The sequence below is a fragment of the Budorcas taxicolor genome, chromosome 1, assembly GCF_023091745.1.
Source record: "Budorcas taxicolor isolate Tak-1 chromosome 1, Takin1.1, whole genome shotgun sequence".
Taxonomy (NCBI): Eukaryota; Metazoa; Chordata; class Mammalia; order Artiodactyla; family Bovidae; genus Budorcas; species Budorcas taxicolor.
Genome location: NC_068910.1, coordinates 148,006,426 through 148,023,859, shown reverse-complemented (window position 1 = coordinate 148,023,859; position 17,434 = coordinate 148,006,426). Strand labels below are relative to the sequence as shown.

At 43.9% G+C, this 17,434-nt stretch overlaps 1 protein-coding gene across 1 annotated transcript in view; it reads right to left on the bottom strand.

Moving 5' to 3' along the window:
- Positions 1-17,434, bottom strand: part of KLHL6 (kelch like family member 6) — a 52,910-nt gene that overhangs the window by 19,295 nt on the left and 16,181 nt on the right. Inside the window, exon 2 of the mRNA XM_052646661.1 lies at positions 12,751-12,916. Within this exon, the coding sequence (XP_052502621.1) occupies positions 12,751-12,916 (166 nt within the window). The remainder of the gene's footprint in view (positions 1-12,750; positions 12,917-17,434) is intronic.

The following is a 17,434-nucleotide window of genomic DNA, read 5'->3' as shown; positions in this document are numbered from 1 at the left end:
GAAGGAGTCAAGTTCTCAGTGTTATTGGTTTGATCAGTTAGAGGAAAGACGGAAAGAAGGAGACTGAGGGGACAGGGCCTCGTCAGAGTAGAGACAGGTAGACCTGACCAGGGAGTGAGGGTGCAGCCTGCAGACAAGCAACTCTAATAATGGGAGCTGGGGATGACAGGGTTTGGGGGCCTGAAGGGAAGGGCAAGAAAGGTCTTGGGGTGGACCACACTGACTTAGGGTTTGTCCTTCATTTCAGAACATTCTAGGAGGAACAGGTTCCTGATGAGGGGATCAATCCCAATGGCAAAATATTTTTCCCTGTCACACTACACTTTTCAATTGTCCGTTTAGGAATCATTGACCTGAGGGTAAATGACCTGAGGAGAAAGTCTAAACTCTGCCTCGGACCACCCGGCCTGCTGGCCCCCACCGCCTGTAGATCTGCTCCTCGCATGAGCAACTGTGGAAACAGTTGAGACAGAAATCTAACACCTGTTTAGTTGTTTGCAGATTTTCGGTTCAAAGAGTAAAAATATACAACCGAGACCAAGCCTCGCTGAGCCCTCAGAAGCTGTAACCAGAGCCGTGTGTGGCTCTGCCCACAGAGCCCTCTGAGAGGGCTGAAAGGGAACTCACTTAAATGGCAGGCTCTGGAGCAAAGCGGCAGGTACACCTCACCAGCATTTGCCTGAGAGAAAGGTGGTATGAAAATCAAATCGATTTTCTAAATAAGTAGACTGTCTCTGGGAGGCCACCTCAGAACCTGGTAACAGTGGTTGCCTCTGGAAGGGAACTGGGGGCCTGCGTCAGGGTGGAGAGGGAGAATTACTTTTCACTTTTGCCTTTCTGTATCCCCTCCAGTTTCGTGTCTTGTGGAGGAATTATCTATTTATTCTATCTATGCTCACAAATAGAGAAAACACTAGAAGGAAATACATCAAAATGCTAATGGTGGTTATCTCAACCAAGTTTTGTAGATAAAGTTATTAATTTGTTTTTTGCATTTAGCCGTAGAGATCAAGTTTTCTGCACTGAGCAGGAAGTCGCTTTCAAAATCAGAAAAAAATAAAATAAATATTTTCTTGTGATTTTCAAGTACACAACGAGAAAATAAAATGTAAAAAGAAAGAAAGAACACATACTATTTGCCAGTCCTTTCCGTTAAGCAGCTCATTTAATACATACAACAACACTATCAAGCAGAGATTTGTTATTATATCATTGCTGTTTTATAAATGAGGAAACAGTTTCAGAAAAGTGAAGCAGTTTCTTCAGAGACTTAAAATGAGAGGTGGAGCTAAAAGTTGAAAGTCTTCTCTTGTTTCACAAATATATGTTTTTACATTATTTCAAGTCACCTCCAGTCAAATAGTGCGTGCAGAGGACAAGGGCGATTTGTACACTTCACTGGAGCACTCAGATGGTCTGATCTGTCCAGACCCAGGAAGGCCCAGCTGACAAGATGCCAGTACTTACCCCAGCATGATGACCACTGAGGAGCAAAGAAGGAACCAGAAACGAGAATAAAATCAAGTACCAAAGTTCACACGTGTGAGAAACAGTGACCCACACGTGTCTCCCCGCACTCAGAAACCGCCCATCCACCTGTTCTTCTCGCCAATATGTACTGAGCATCTGTTAGATCACAGGCCCTCAGCTGGGGCTACCAAGGGGAGTAGAAAGAAATACAGTGCCCAGCCTCACTGGAAAAGGCAGCCAGTGGGGGACGCAGGCAGGAATCAAATAATTATGCGGACTGTGTACAATTACTGCTGGGATAAACACTGTGTCACAGAGTTCAGTGATGCCTCTGCCTAGACTGAGAAAGTCTGCCCTTACCCCTCAAGCCGCGCCTATACATCAGCACTGGGACTCTCCCTGATAGAGTCATGCCTGTCTACTCACCTCCTGAAAACAGCCCTAAGCTTGCCTGTCAGCACTATCACACTGCCTTCCTATGCTCACACCATTTTGTCAGCCAGGACCACCTTTGTCCCTCATCTCTGCCTGCTAAAATCCTCTTCCCATCACCTAAGCAAGTTTGACTCTGGAGCCCCACTTTTAAAGAAAGGATTCAAGAGAGTTCATCCCATCTACAACTGAGAAGTCCCCTTTTAAGTTTCCCTCAAAAAGGAGGAAGAAGGGAGTACCACAGCCATCACTTTATCTACACAGGGCTGTTTTCTTCATTCAGAGTTGTTTAATCTGGGACCAACGGATGCTCTTGCAAGTTTTTGAACCCCTACAGTGTGTGAAAAAATTTGTTTGCACACATGGAATTTTTCTGGAAATTGTGTTTGCAGGAGACACTGAGTTGCTCTCTGGTATCCATCCACCTGAGGACAAAACCAACACAAGAGGGATGGCCAACCTGAAGGACCAGAAAGACACAGAGCCGAGGTCTTAATCAGACTGTGCGTGGACCCTTCCCTGCCCCTGGACATTTTTTATTCTGGCTCGATACTTGGTTAAAACAAAAGGAGGGAGACCAAAGAGAACGGAAAGGGAAAGAAGTGGAGAAATCCTATCTACTCATGAAGCTTTTTCTCAAAAGCCACTTCCTCCTTCATGGCTTCTCCAGCTGCCCCACATGGAACCAGTTCCTCCCTCCTCTGGGCTCTACTAACCAACTCACTGCCCCTCTAGTAGAACAATGATTACATTTCTATTTTGTACTATGGTCCAGTATCTCAAGGGCAGGTACTAGGTCATACTTGTGTTTTTATTTCCAGCAGCACTTAGCACAAATTCTGGCAAAAGAAGGGAAAAAGAGAAAGAGGAAAAAAATATTTTTCAGGTACTTAGTATGTACCACGATCTGTGCTAGATAATTTCTCATGCATTGTTTTGTTTAATGAATAAATTTTCTATTTTTAATAAATACATTTTAAGTAGATATTAATATTACTATTGGTACAGAGGATGGAAGAGAGAATTCAGAGAGTCAAGTGTGTTGCCCAAGGTCACACAGTTGGTAGGTGGTAGAAATGATACTGGAGAGCACCTGGCTAATTCTCCTCCCTGAGCATCACCTTGCCTTTGTAACTGTTGCATTGTTAAGCTGACAAAATTCCAGGAGAGTCCAAAGAGGACTTGTAAGGACAAGGGTGAATGGAGGGTCTCCAAGTTGCCTATATTCCCCCCCAGAATGTGCTTCAATAAACACTTCTGGAAACTCTGGAAAAATTTTAAAGAGATGAGAATACCAGATCACCTGACCTGCCTCTTGAGAAATCTATATGCAGGTGAGGAAGCAACAGTTAGAACTGGTCATGGAACAGACCGGTTCCAAATTGGGAAAGGAGTATGTCAAGGCTGTATATTGTCACCCTGCTTATTTAACTTATATGCAGAGTATATCATGCACAATGCCAGGCTGGATGAAGAACAAGCTGGAATCAAAATTGCTGGGAGAAATATCAATAACCTCAGATATGCAGATGACACCACCCTTATGGCAGAAAGCAAAGAAGAACTAGAGAGCCTCTTGATGAAAGTGATAGAGGAGAGTGAAAAAGTTGGCCTAAAACTCAACATTCAGAAAACTAAGATCATGGTATCTGGTCCCGTCACTTCATGGAAAATAGATGGGGAAACAGTGGAAACAGTGAGAGACTTGATTTTGGGGGCTCCAAAATCACTGCAGATGGTGACTGCAGCCATGAGATTAAAAGACGCTTGCTCCTTGGGAAAAAAGTTATGACCAACCTAAACAGCATATTAAAAAACAGAGACGTTACTTTGCCAACAAAGGTCCATCTAGTTAAATCTATGGTTTTCCAGTGGTCATGTACAGATGTGAGAGTTGGACTATAAAGAAGGCTGAGCACCAAAGAGTTGATGCTTTTGAACTGTGGTGTTGGAGAAGACTCTTGAGAGTCCCTTGAACTGCAAGGAGATCCAACCAGTCCATCCTAAAGGAAATCAGTCCTGAATATCCATTGGAAGGACTGATGTTGAAGGTGAAACTCCAGTGCTTTGGCCACCTGATGAGAAGAACTGACTCACTGGAAAAGACCCTGATGCTGGGAAAGATTGAAGGTGGGAGGAGAAGGGGATGCCAGAGGATGAGATGATTGGGTGGCATCACTGACTCGATGGACATGAGTTTGAGTAAACTCCAGGAGTTGGTGATGGACAGGGAGGCCTGGCATGCTCCAGTCCAGGGGGTTGCAAAGAGTCGGACACAACTGAGTGACTGAAGTGAACTGAACTGAAACACTTCTGAGTGTGAGGGTAGTGTTAATCAGAATCACAGGATCCCAGCCAGTGGCTAGGAAACTACTGAGCCAGTCATGGAGGCAAGAAACTCTTCTCTTTAAAAATATCTGGTTTTGCTTCTTCATATTCAAGATTATTTAGGACTTTAGGGTAAGTTTGCAGATCTCAGTCTGTCCCAATTACACATGAATTTATTTATTAAACCTGAGTGATGACAGATATTGGTAACAGATAATCAACTTCCTATTTGGGGTGGGCAGCATGTGAGTAAAAGTTTACACCCAGGCACCTGACTCTCAGAGCAGGGAGACTAAAAATATAATCAAAGAAACCACTTGAAACATGCTTGCAGTTCCCATGAGAAGTGTCTGCCTCAAAGAGAATGCACCTCCCCCCATTCCCACAGCCCCTCTGCTGCCTCCCTGTACACTCTCCAGAACCAGGCATCCTAAAGGATCTCACCACTGTGATTCCACATTTCACTAGAGCTTCCTTCAAATCCACTCCAGAAAAACGTAAGTCCTATTTTGGTCCAAATCAGGAATCCTATTGACCACAGTCCCTGTCTGGCCTTGGAGTCCTTGCAAATGATCTATAAAGACATTGATATTTTTAACTTCAAGCCCCAACAAATCAGTATATGTGAAGAGTGTGTTAATTGCTGATGAGATTAACAAAATTAAAACTTATTGGCAAGTGCTTCTGAATTCACTGTAAATATTTGTCACTATTTTTGTCTTCCCAAACAATAGATACAAAACAGCAAGCCATTCTCTTGTGGGGTCTGTATTGGTAGTAACGAGCAGTCTTCATACAGATTGTAAGTTGCCCCTGGTTCTAATCTTCTGCCTTTGCTCCTATCTCTCAAGCCAGATACCTGCCTAAGACTCTATGGGAATACACCCTCCCACCTTAGGAAGCCATCTGTTCCCTTCAGACTTTCAGTCCTTGCTCTAGCCTTGGCTGAAAGATCTGCTGCTTCCTGGAAGCTATACAGGGTGGGCAGGAAAGGAAGGAGCTAAGACCTGCACAAGGTCCACTCACTAAGGTGGGGCAGGTGCTGGGCAACTGAGGCGCATAGAGGTGCACTTACCTCATAAATGGAATCAAAATGAAAACTAAGGGGCAGTGCCCAAGGGTGTGGCAAGTTTGGTAGAGATTCAGGCAACAGACAGACTTTGAGTTCCCAGAGGACACAACGGGAGCCCCAACAGGCTAGCAGCATGCAATAGCGGGTACATGTGGGCCACACGAAGATTCAAGGGGCAAGCGGTACAGCTGTGGCTTAGTGACTCAGCCCAGGGAGAGTGTGAAGGCTGGGGAGGGACACCATTATAAGGATTAAACAGAATGATGGTGCCTGGGACATAGCTGATGCTCAAGACTTTGGGGGATTGGATGTGTATGTGTGTGTGAGAGAGAGAGAGAGAACACTTGTATACAGCACAGAAGCATGTAAATAAGTAGAAGCCAGGTCCTAAGAAGCAGGTCCATGCACACAGCTGCAACAAGTGGGACAGCAGGTAGAGAAGGTGAAACCTTCAGTCTTTGTTTAAAAGTTCCTTCTGCCTGAAATACATTTTCCCAAACCCAGCTGCCACTTGTTGAAACCCAACCCATTCTATGAAGTCCAACTTCTTCAGAGCCAGAAATTTCTATATTCTGCCTCAGGGTCTGGAAGCTCATTGGGAATCCTTGTTTTTGAGTCTTCAGCAGTAGTAATGGAGGCAGGTACAGGAGCCAGAAGTTCTGGGTTTAGACCCAGATCAAAGCTCTGCCACTTGATTAACTGAAATCTAAGCCACATCTAGAAAGTGGTGGGAATAATAAACCCACCTTACAGTCTCATTATCAGGGTATTACCTGGCTTGCTCGTGCTCAGAACTACTGTCAATATCAAATAGAATCATGTAGGGGAAAGAATGTGATAAATTGCTACTTAAATGTGATCTATATTTATAATTTTAATCTTTATTTCACCCTGAAAGATACTCACGAAGTACCTTGCACACAGCAGATACTTAGTAATTTGGGTAGTTAGGTAGCAGAAAACGTCAGAATCTGGTAGCATTGTGGATGACATTGCAACTGAAACCCCACATCTCACTTCCTTATTCCACAGCTTGTAAACAATAAGTAGGGCATTCCAGGCTTACTGACTCAGAGAAGGGTGAGAGAGCAGATGAAAGAAGACAATTTTGGCTTTTGTGTTTCTAAATAGACTTTTAGAACTTATACTAGAAAAATAGTTTCGAAACCACCAATTAGCAGTAATAATTGGGCCTTTTGACCTTCAAACTCCAGAATACTAAGAGCATGGGCTTAAACTTCATGCCAAAACAGTAGAAATAGGAGATTGGATAATAATATAAGATTCAGCTTTTCTCACACTGGAGGAAATACCAGTTCTCGTGGAAGAGACAGGAGAAAGTAGAAGTCTAGTAATTGAGTGAGAAGCAGGTGTGGGCCCCTAGGATGGTTCCTGCCTTTCAAAGCAGGCCAGAACTCCAGAGTGAGGGGGCTGCTGGAAGTCCTTAGAGGTTGTAGATATGAGGACAAAAGAATGTGTGCCTTGACTGCCAAGATGAAATCAGAAAAGCAGCAGTCCGGAATAGCAGCAGCAGAAGAGAAACTAGAACATGTTGTTTCTAGACAAAGGGGGCCTAGGGCAGTTGCTCTGAGTTCCCTGTAGTTACAGATTCTCACAGGAGAGGAAATGGACGTTTCTTATGTGCCCCTTAGAGGGACACGGAAGTTGCTAAGAGTACTGGCAGACTGAAGAGGCCTTGAAAACAGGACGAGGAAAATGAAAAATGACCAGCAAGGACTGATGGCCGGAACCAGATGGGTCTAAGGGCTTTCAGTTGATGCCAGGAGGGAAGGGCTTGATGATCAAGAGAGAGACTGATGGGAACATAGACTTCCAGCAGGTGCCAGCATGAACAAATGCTGCAAATGACCATGGTAAGCCTGGGCCGGACACCTCTTTAAACAGTGTCCTGCCACAGTGTAAATGCACCCTGGAACTGTCTAACCAAGCCAAGTCCTGAATTGATCAGGCTTTCCCAAAGTGAGTTATCATCATGTTGACTGCAGTTGCTGCTGCTGGTAGAATGGGGAGATCAGAACAGAGATTAAGTTCAAGATTAGAAAACTAACAGACTGAGAAAGACAAATATATGATATCACTTACATGTAGAATTTAAGAAAATGTTACAAATGAACTTATTTACAAAACAGAAATAGATTGATAGACGTAGAAAACAAACATGGTCACCAAAGGAGATGGCAGGGTTGGGGGAGAGACAAATTTAGGAATTTGGGATTAACATATACACACTACTATATATAAAAATTGGGCTTCCCAGGTGGTGCAGTGGGTAAAGAATCTGCCTGCAATACAAGAGATCCAGGAGACGTGGGTTCAATCCCTGGGACAGGAAGATCCCCAGGAGGAGGGCATGGCAACCCACCCCAGTATTTTTGCCTGGAGAATCACATGGACAGAGAAGCCTGGTGGGCTACAGTCCATAGGGTTTCAAAGAGACAGACACAGCTGAAGCAACTGAGCATGCACGCACACGTGCCACACCAATGGGCCTTTGACCCAAGGGCAATCAGTGTCAATGGGCCAGCAACTCATGAAGTGACCTCCCGTGAAAAACCCTTGTCAAACATCAATAGTGGTGATTGGCTTGGTCAACTGAATTCTCACTTCTGCCTTTCTGGACTGGGAAATCCTCAGAGAGAAGCAATCAATGTTTAACAGGAAGAGAGTAAAAGAAAACCTGAGAAGAGAATCAGAAAATTAGAGAGCAGCTGAGTCACATCAAAGGTGCGACAATTAAGAAACCTTTACTGCAAGCTGTGGAGGGTAAACCAAGGTAATCTGATTCATGCTGATTTTAGTCCCACTATCAGGGTGGTATAGACTTCTGTGGAGGTTCTAACATGACAAAATAAAATGCCAACTCTGGCATACTTTCCCTGGAAGGTAGCCATTATTGTCATCCTAATTTTACAACTTAGAAAGCTGAGCCTCAGAAAATTTAAATAATTAAAACAAGTAACTGAACTTGGATTTGGGGAGGTGGCGGGGTGTGCAGTGTACTGGGTCTTAGTTACAGCACTCAGAATCTTCAATCTTCGTTGAGGCATGCAGAATTTTTTAAGTTGTGACCTGTGGGATCTAGTTCTCTGACCAGGGTTTGAACCCAGGCCCCCTGCATTGGTAGCATGAAGTCTTAGCCACTGGACCACCAGGGAAGTTCCCTGAACTTGGATTTAAGCCAGGTTCTGCCTGACTCCAAAGCCCATGTTCCTTCTGCTCTGCCACCCTGCTGTATAAGAGACTGTTACAGATAACTGTATTTGTTTGACATCTAAAGAGATCCCCAAAGATATTATCCAGCATTGAAAAGAACAAGACGGTTGTACACATCCTGACTTGTAACAACCTCCAAAAATTATAGTGAAGCCAAATAAAGCAATGACAAAATGGAGGCTTTACTGTGCCAACACTTGTTTAAAAAATGGAAGCAATGAGTGAGGGTAATATATGCACATTTATCCTGGTACATACAAAGAATAGGAAGGATAGCAAAACAGGAAGAAGAAAATCATCAGTGAAGATGGCAAATGTTTCACTGTATCTCCCTATATTTCTGATTTAGAATAGATATGTTTTATCTATAAAAAATAATATTTTAAAAGCACAGAGTGATTTCAACAACCTATAAACTTCTGTTCCTTATGGTGCCTCCAGGCATGAAAATATTACCAGTTTTCTATGTATGATACTTTAAAGAAGGTATCCAGAAGCAATAGCAATCAGAAAGTGGGTTAAATAGATGTCCAAAAGCTCACAGCACTCTTCTCTTATTTTCATAAGAATTAACACTCATAGGAAAATTAGTAAAATAGCCTCAGAGAAAAACTTACTATTTTTTGCCTAGAAAGTAAATGAGATTTGGAAAATTTTGAGGTAAGGGATTATCAGAATAGAAGAATCAACAATAAACAAAGCCTGGGACTTCGCTGGTGGTCCAGTGGCTAAGACTCCATGCTTCCAGTGTAGGAGGCCTGGGTTCAATCCCTGATCAGGATACTAGATCCCGCATGTTGCAACAAAGATTGAATATCCTGCATACTTCAGCTAAGACCTGGTATAGCCAAATAAGTATCCAAAAAAAGTGGGGGGAGCCTCCTTTGTGGCTCAGTGGTAAAGAATCTGCCTGCCAGTTCAGGAGACAAGGGTTCGATCCCTGATTTGGGAAGATTCCTAATGCTGTGGAGCAGCTCAGCCGAGGCACAACAATTGAGCCTGAGCGCCAGAAGCCTGGAGCCGCAACCGCTGAAGCCCGCGGGCCCTAGAGCCTGCGCTCCACAACTAGAGGAAAGGCTGGGCAGCAACAAAGACCCAGCACAGCCAAAAATAGATGGATAGACACAGTTATATAGATAAACACAACAAACAAAGCCTGCTCTACTATCATATCTCTGTCCTCCTCTCCAGTCTCTCTCATTAAAGCTCATTAAGCTTTCCATTGAAGCTCACCACTTGGGGGAAAATGAAAAAGAAGACAAAGAAGAAACAACTGTATGCCAAAATAATTTCCAGATATATTAAAAATTTAGATTTTTAAATTTAACAAGACTGATGAACTTGTGAGTCAGTATGTAATCAAGCAATGGGGAGGGTGATTCTAAAAATGCACACCAAAGGCAAAAACCATCAAAGACGTGATCAACATTATCTGACTAAATACTAGTTTTAAACTTTGTACATTGAAAAACTATAACTAAAAATTATGAGTTATACAATCAATGGAAAATATTTGTAATATTATCACAAAAGATTATTTACGATCTAAAGGGTTTTTATAGGTCTTGCTTGGAAAATCACCCCAAACTGAAAGGAGAACAAGAAACAGAAACACAAACTCCATCCTCAATGAAACCAAGAGACATCAGTAACCCCAAACCACACAGTATGAAGATTGGTAAGTGACTTTGCTGAGACAAGAAAGGGCACACTAAATTTGTCCCTCAGAACCCCCAAAAAGCAGGATATTAAAGTCCCCCCAAGCCAAGAATTTCAGGATAGATGGAGGTTGACAGCAGGGAATTGGTTTAAGAAGTTAAGCCTTCTGCTTATCCTTCCTACTGCTTGCAGTCTAACAAGATTTATCCAATGGAAAAAGGTTCTGGACTCAAGGACACCAGAAACTGAAGGAGACACATGAGGGCATCTTACTTAAAGTAAAGGGGTTAAGTAAAGATTTAAACACACACACACACACACACCCCTCTATATACCCGGTCTCTCCTCTTCTCTTTCCTTGGTGTTCCTTGGTTTGGCTGTTTATTGACAAGGAAATTGGAGCACAAAACGTGAAACACACCCAAAGCCACACAGCTGGTAAGCAATGGAGCTGGCATTTAAATCCAGCAATCTGGCTCCAAGCTTTGCTCTAAGCTGCTAAATCTCTCTGTATAAGTCACTGTACAAAAAAGGACCTGAAGTCTATACACCAAGGAAGTTGCTATATTGTCTCTGAATAGAAGGAGGTTGTAGGTAATTTTCATGGGTTTTTTTTTTTTTTTGCTTGTTTTATGGGTTCCTAATTTCTGAAATGAGTTTGTATGTTACTATAATTTATGGGTTCCTAATTTCTGAAATGAGTTTCTATATTATTACAATTTATAAATATTAAAAAAACACATGTTGAAAAACATTATCTCCTCAGCCTATCATACAGGACCAACTTTAGCTTAGTGGGAGAAACAGAAGACCTGGTTACTAAATCCAACAGTCATTCAAAGCACATAGTAAGTGCTCAATAAAATTTATATTCATTAAGCATCTACTTTGGTGTCAGGCACTATACCTGATGCCATAATTGCTATTACTGTCAGTGTTACCTGTCTATCTTTAGACAAGTCAACTACCCTTTTTGGGTCCCAGGAAAGGAGATTAGCATGAAGGTAACAATGACAACTGTGGCTTGATTGAATTATGGTGAATGAGGTGATTCTCCCAAAGTTATTGGTCCTTTGGGAGGCATCGGTGAAAAGAGGATACTTGCCTTGTAAGAGAAAGTTCTGAAAAAGTATAAAAGCTGAACTGGATCTGTGACACAAGAAGGATTTCCGTGAAGTTAGATTGGCAGAATAGTGAGTAGAAGGGATGCTGAGCGTGGGATTGCTAAGCCCCTCCCTCCACATAACAGGATATTTCCCTGCCAGTGAATAAGGCCGAGGGTTTAAGCAGACAGTGACAGTAAGGGCAAGGGGCTAGGTGTACAGACGGTAACTGACTTGGCGACATAGCCAGATAAGGTGTGACTAGTCCTTTGGGAAATAACTTATTCTGTATTTTTAAAATACCCTGAGGAAACTGAGACAATAAAATTGGTTAACCCTGCAGAGACCCATTGCTTAGAATCATAGTGCCTTTTCATGGTTGATTTTTCTCCCTTTTTCCTTCCCTTGCTGGGCTTCTTAAATCCGGCCTCAACTCCAGCCTCAACAAAGATAATCCCATTGTCCCTGATCTCTGCCCTAGACCCCTCTTTCTCCACATTCCCAGACTCTGTTTTCTGTCCTTTTCCACTTCTGACCTACTGACTATCCAAGAATATGCCAACCCCCAAACTCCCAGACAAGATCTGATGCTCATCTCCAGTCCCTGGGAATGATCTTGACCTGTCCCTGGACTCTGTTTATCATAAATCTCAACATCCTCCGTGGGAGAATCTCTGTCATAACCCAGTGGAACTGAGTCCAGAGCATAATCTTAGACCTAGGCAAAGATGGTAACTCAGGATGGAACTCCTGTGATAATTGTAGACACAACTGACAGAAGCTATGGGTCTAATTATTTTATGAAACTAAATATAATTATTATAATCAGATGGAAACATAGTTAGATGTAAACAATAAGACAATTTAGAAGGTTCTCTATTTATCTTTCATGATACCCTTCATGAGAAGTGCTCTTCTTCACACCCACCACAAATTGCTGACTAGTGAAGTTCCCGCTTCCCCTGAAGTCTAGACACTGATCCCTGAGAGGCTGCATGTATAGTGATAAGCAGGTGGCCTCTGGGCTCAGAAAGCCCAGGGTTCAAATTTCAGCCTTGTCACTTATTCTCTATGTGCCTAAATTTACCCACCCATAAAGTGGGAGAAAGTGACTATACCCCTGGGTTGTGCTAAGGAGTAGAAGGCACACATATGAATTGGTGACTGCAGCTCCCCCAAATCCCCCACACTCTAATTATGCTTCTGTAAATCATAGTCATTGTTCCTGGAGTCAGGAACCAAGTTCCTGGTGTCTAGGCACCAAGCTCCCCTGGCTTCATCTCACTAAGGCGTCAGTGACTCAGCTCACCATCCCTCGGGACGTTTCAAGTGAGCACAGGCCCAGCTGTGTGTGTCCCAGGTACAGGCCTGGGCACCAGGCCAGGCAGATCTCCAGAGAAGTGCTGCTTTCTTCTCTCCAGAGGAAAGCACGGGGCCTGTTTGTTCACACACCTGGAAAAGGTTAGCAGCTTCCAGGACGCGCTGGACGTTCTGTTTGGTGATGAGCGCCTTGCTGGTGTACGTGTAGTCCAGCAGAGTATGCATGGTTTCCGCGTCCACCCCTTTGATAACGATCCTCTTCTCATACTTCTCCTTTAAATCATTGCAGAACATGGCCCTGGGAGAGAGATGTGTGAACGTGAGTCCAGCTGAGACCCATGGCTCCAAATCTAAACAGACTCCCTTCAGACCTGTCTGCCCCGGTGGGACAGCAAGGTGCGCAAGGTCCGGACCTGGAGTGACTGTTGTCTGTCCCTCAGAGCCTGGGGCACACACCAGACGTCCCGTGAGTGCTTAGTGAACTGACGTGTCCTGCTCTGCTAGGCCCAAGTCCGGTTCCCCAGTCAGTCCCAGACCTCAAGGGATACCAGGAGCCCTACTGGCTCGCCTGGCAGGACCTAGAACTACTTTTTATTGGCTCAAAGTGTGGGGTTCTTCTGGAGGCTTGTGACAACGCCAAAGCCTTTCCCCAGACACTGTACTCACCGAGGCGGGATCCACCAGGAGGGAGCCCTGGTGACAGGATGTACTTTCTAGAAGGGGGACTTTCACCCCAACACCGAGGGCACCTGTACCTCTAAATTCTCTTCCTGCTCCCTTTGCCACACCTCCTATTTATCTCTGGAAATCGCTGGTCAGTTTCTTTCTGCTATTGCCTCATCTACAAAACAGAGGTGACTGCTTGTGGTTTTCTGGGAACAAACATCAAAACATCAGAAAGAAAGATATTGAGAAAAGAGAGAAAAAGAAAGAGAAGAAGGAATCACTTGACCAGTTGACTTTTTGAACCTTTTGTTTTCGCCAGTGAGATCTTCTCCCCTGGGTCTCCCTCTGTCCTTCTTCTTGTCTTTGTTTTCATCAATAACAATCCCCTCCCCTTCTCCCTCTTCTCTCCTCGCTCAACTGGCCTCTTCACCCTTCTCCCCTCAGAATATGACAGCATGACACAGACAGTAAACGTGAATTCTGTAAAGTTAACAAATCCCAGGCTGGAACCAAAGAAGCAGTGATGTCCTTTGGACAGATGACTGATCTACACGCCAATTTTTTCAGCCGTAAACTCTGTTGGCCAGAGGGGCACAGAGTCAAGTGTGGAACCACACACCTTGTGAAGTGTGATCGTGAAACCCTCACCTTGCCGCCTCCTGATTCCACAGAGAACTCTGCCATCACGGCAACCACACAGTTTCTTAGCTCGACCTGTCTTCCTAGGAGGAGCTGCACAACCTCATTTTCTAAACCTCCCTTTGAGTCTCTAGAGCAGAGCTACCTGATAGAAATCTGATGCAAGCTATATGTGTAATTTAAAATTTCCTAGTAACCATAATTTTAAACATAAAAAATGAGATAAAATTAATTTTGATCTTTTATTTAAGATCAAATATTATCACTTCAACATGCAGCAAATAATTTTAGCTATAAATGAGATAACTTACTTTTTTTTAATACTAAGCCTTCAAAATCCATCATGTATACTTTACACGTAAAGCACATCTCAGTCCAGACCAGCCATAATTCAAATGTTCAGTAGCCACGTGAGGCTGGAGGTGAGTGTATTAGGCAGTGCAGCCCTAGAACATTAATCCTGAACTCTGCTGTTGGGTCACCAAGATCTGTAAACATCTCAGGGGATAAAGTCAATGTCACCTACATTAATGTCATATACATGAACACATGGGAAATAGAACATTTAGAAGGAGAGGGTGGGCAAAGATAATGGGGTCAAATGAAGCTTCATGTAATTAAGGCAGCATATCACTGGAATCCTACCAAGATGAAATTTAGAAATACCCCTTCACCTGATACGTGATTTTAAAATTAGTAAAAAGTGACTTTGTTGAATCTGTACGATCTTGAAAATTCTAAGGAAAATTGAAAAAGTCTACTCTGCTCTAGACATGTTTTAATATTAAATGAGATAGGTATATAAATTGTCTAATTAAATGCCTTATACTTTGAGGGGCTCTTTTTGCAGGTCCCAGATGACATAATTATATGAGCTGTCTGAGATCATTTGGACTCTTGGTGGGACTATTACTGCTAGACACAACTTCTGAATTCTCTCTTAGAATCTGTCACTGAACAACATCCTGCCCCAGTTCAGCTAATACATAACTGGGTGTCTGGATCTCCCAGAAACCAACCCTCAAGAGCTGGTGATATATTAGGGGTATGTGGGAGGGAAGATGAGGAGGGGAGGAGGCCAAGCAAAGCAAAAGTCATATAGAAAATCACTTGGGCCTAGTCCTGCAGGACCTCTGAAGAAGACATTCCAGAGTAGTCCCAATGAGAGGCAAAGCTGGGCTGTGATACTCTGGTACCTCTGACAGTTACGGGCACCCCTGGAGGAGGTCAATTCTCAGGCCCCTCTGGGTTTTGATGTGTGTGGGTGACAAGCACTCTGCACAAGCAGAGTGAGCCCAGGAGCCTGGGGAGGGCGGGGAAAGCGCTGCAGTCCTGGTTGTTGGAAGGTAGAGAGAGCTGTGATGTCTAGGTTCCGATGCTATCTCACCATGTCACAAGTGAGCAATGGTTTCCTTCTCTGTAAAATGATTTAACAATAGTCCCTACCCCAGTGATCTTCTGGGAAGAATAAGATAATACTCACAAAGAGGTTGAAACAATAGCTGGCACTCACTAAGGCAAGGCATCTCTGGCTGGTCAGAGGACTCAGAAGGCTGTGGGAGATACTCGGAGCAGACGGCCAACCCCACTCTATCTCACAACCCTGGACCTGCCAGCATTAGGCTTGGTTCCAGTCAGGTCTCTACACAGCTGCCTACTACCCATCCAGCAAAGAGTTAGGGCCAGGGCTGCTCACAAACTGGTCTAGGGACATTAGCCTGGTGTGGGCACACAATAGGAGCTCAATAAATGTTCATAGGAGAGAGAGGAAGGACGTGCTATAAAGACTGTGTCTTTAGACACAGAGCCCCCTTGGAAGTTTTTTCTTTTGCCTGGTTTGGGTCCCAAAGTGCCGGCATTTCTCTGCTTTTCTCTGAGACTTTTTTCACTGATTTTCTGCCACTTAAATAAACTCTCCTTGGCCACAGACACTGTGCTGAACACAGATAAGATGAAACTAAGGAGAAAACTATATATTTCTCATAGACCAAACTCCTAGGCCTGCTGCTGCTCTGTGGGAGATACATGGAAACACTTTGGCAACGTTGTGATCCCATGAAAGGCCCACAACCAGGGCAAAGTGGGCCCTAGCTTTCCACTTTAATAATAGTAATCTCCCACAGTTAGATTTATAGCATTTGTAGGCCAAACAGCAGAATCTCTTTTGATTATTATATCCATTCTAAAATGTACTTATTTATTTATGGCTGTGTCAAGCCTTCGTTATGGCTCACAGGCTTCTCTCTAGTTGTAGCATGCAGGCTCAGTAGCTGTGACATGCAGGCTTAGGTTGCCCCTCGGCGTGTGGGATCTTAGTTCCCCAACCAGGGATCGAACCCGCCACCCCTGCATTGGAAAATGACTTCTTAACCTCTGGGCTTCCAGGGAAGTCCCTAACATACCCATTTTATAGGTGACAGACTGAGGTAAAAGGTAAGTGAACTGACCAAGACCCTCCAGGTTGTCAGCAATAGAATGGGACCCGGAACCTAGGGACCTTGATCTGGAGCTCACCAGTGCACTAAGGAAAACAGCAAGAGTTCAAGGCTATCTTTCGGGGATCATCCAGTGTCAGCACTGAGTGAACCAGGCCACATTTTGCTCCCTGAGAGCACAGCTAGGTTTGTTGCTTACCATTTACCCCTTAGCTTCTGCAGGAGACAAAACTGTTGTGTAATAAAAATACTTTCTAGACAGACACCAAGTCTCATGAGATTCTTGTAAAACAGAGGTAGTTATGAAGATCCTCTTTTCACAGTTAGAAATAGTCTCAACATAGGGAGTCAGTTGCCCAACACTTCAGCAGTGAGTCAGTGCCGACCCCAAAATAGAGTTCATCTCCCACAACAGCCATGGAAATAGCCATGGGCCAAACTTTCCTGGAATGAAGTCAGGCCATGGCCCCATCCTTCTGTCTGGGCTTCACTCCCCTCCAAGCTCTGCCAGCCTCACTCCTGACTTTATTCAGGTCTCTACTCGGATGTCACTCCCTCAGGGTGACCATCCCTGACACTCAGTCTAAAATAATCACTCCCTAATGTCATCTCCATTGTTTTTCTTCACAATCCTGTACCAACCTGAAGCTATATTACACATCTATTGTTAACGAGTTTAATAATTGTCTCTCTGCTAGAACACGAGCTGAGTGAGGGCAGGGACTATGCTGTGCTCAACACTATATCCTCAGGGCTAGAATAGTGCCTGGAACCTAAGTAGACTTCTACTCAGTAAATATTTGGGGAAAGAATAAATGAATGAATGACAGCAAACTTGTGCTTCTAGATCTTCCATGTTTGCTTTTGACAGGGCTCTGCCCCTCCAAAAATTATCAAGCTTTCTACAGGATGAGGCCCAAAGAGACCTGCCCACTGAGAACACCCGTCACACCCCTGAGTCCAATGCCTGGAGCTTAAAGAGAGTGCACCCACACCAAAACTTCCCACTCACAAATTCAATGAGTTCTTCATGTTCCAACAGCTCCTAAATGTCATCCATTCAGAATTTTCAATCA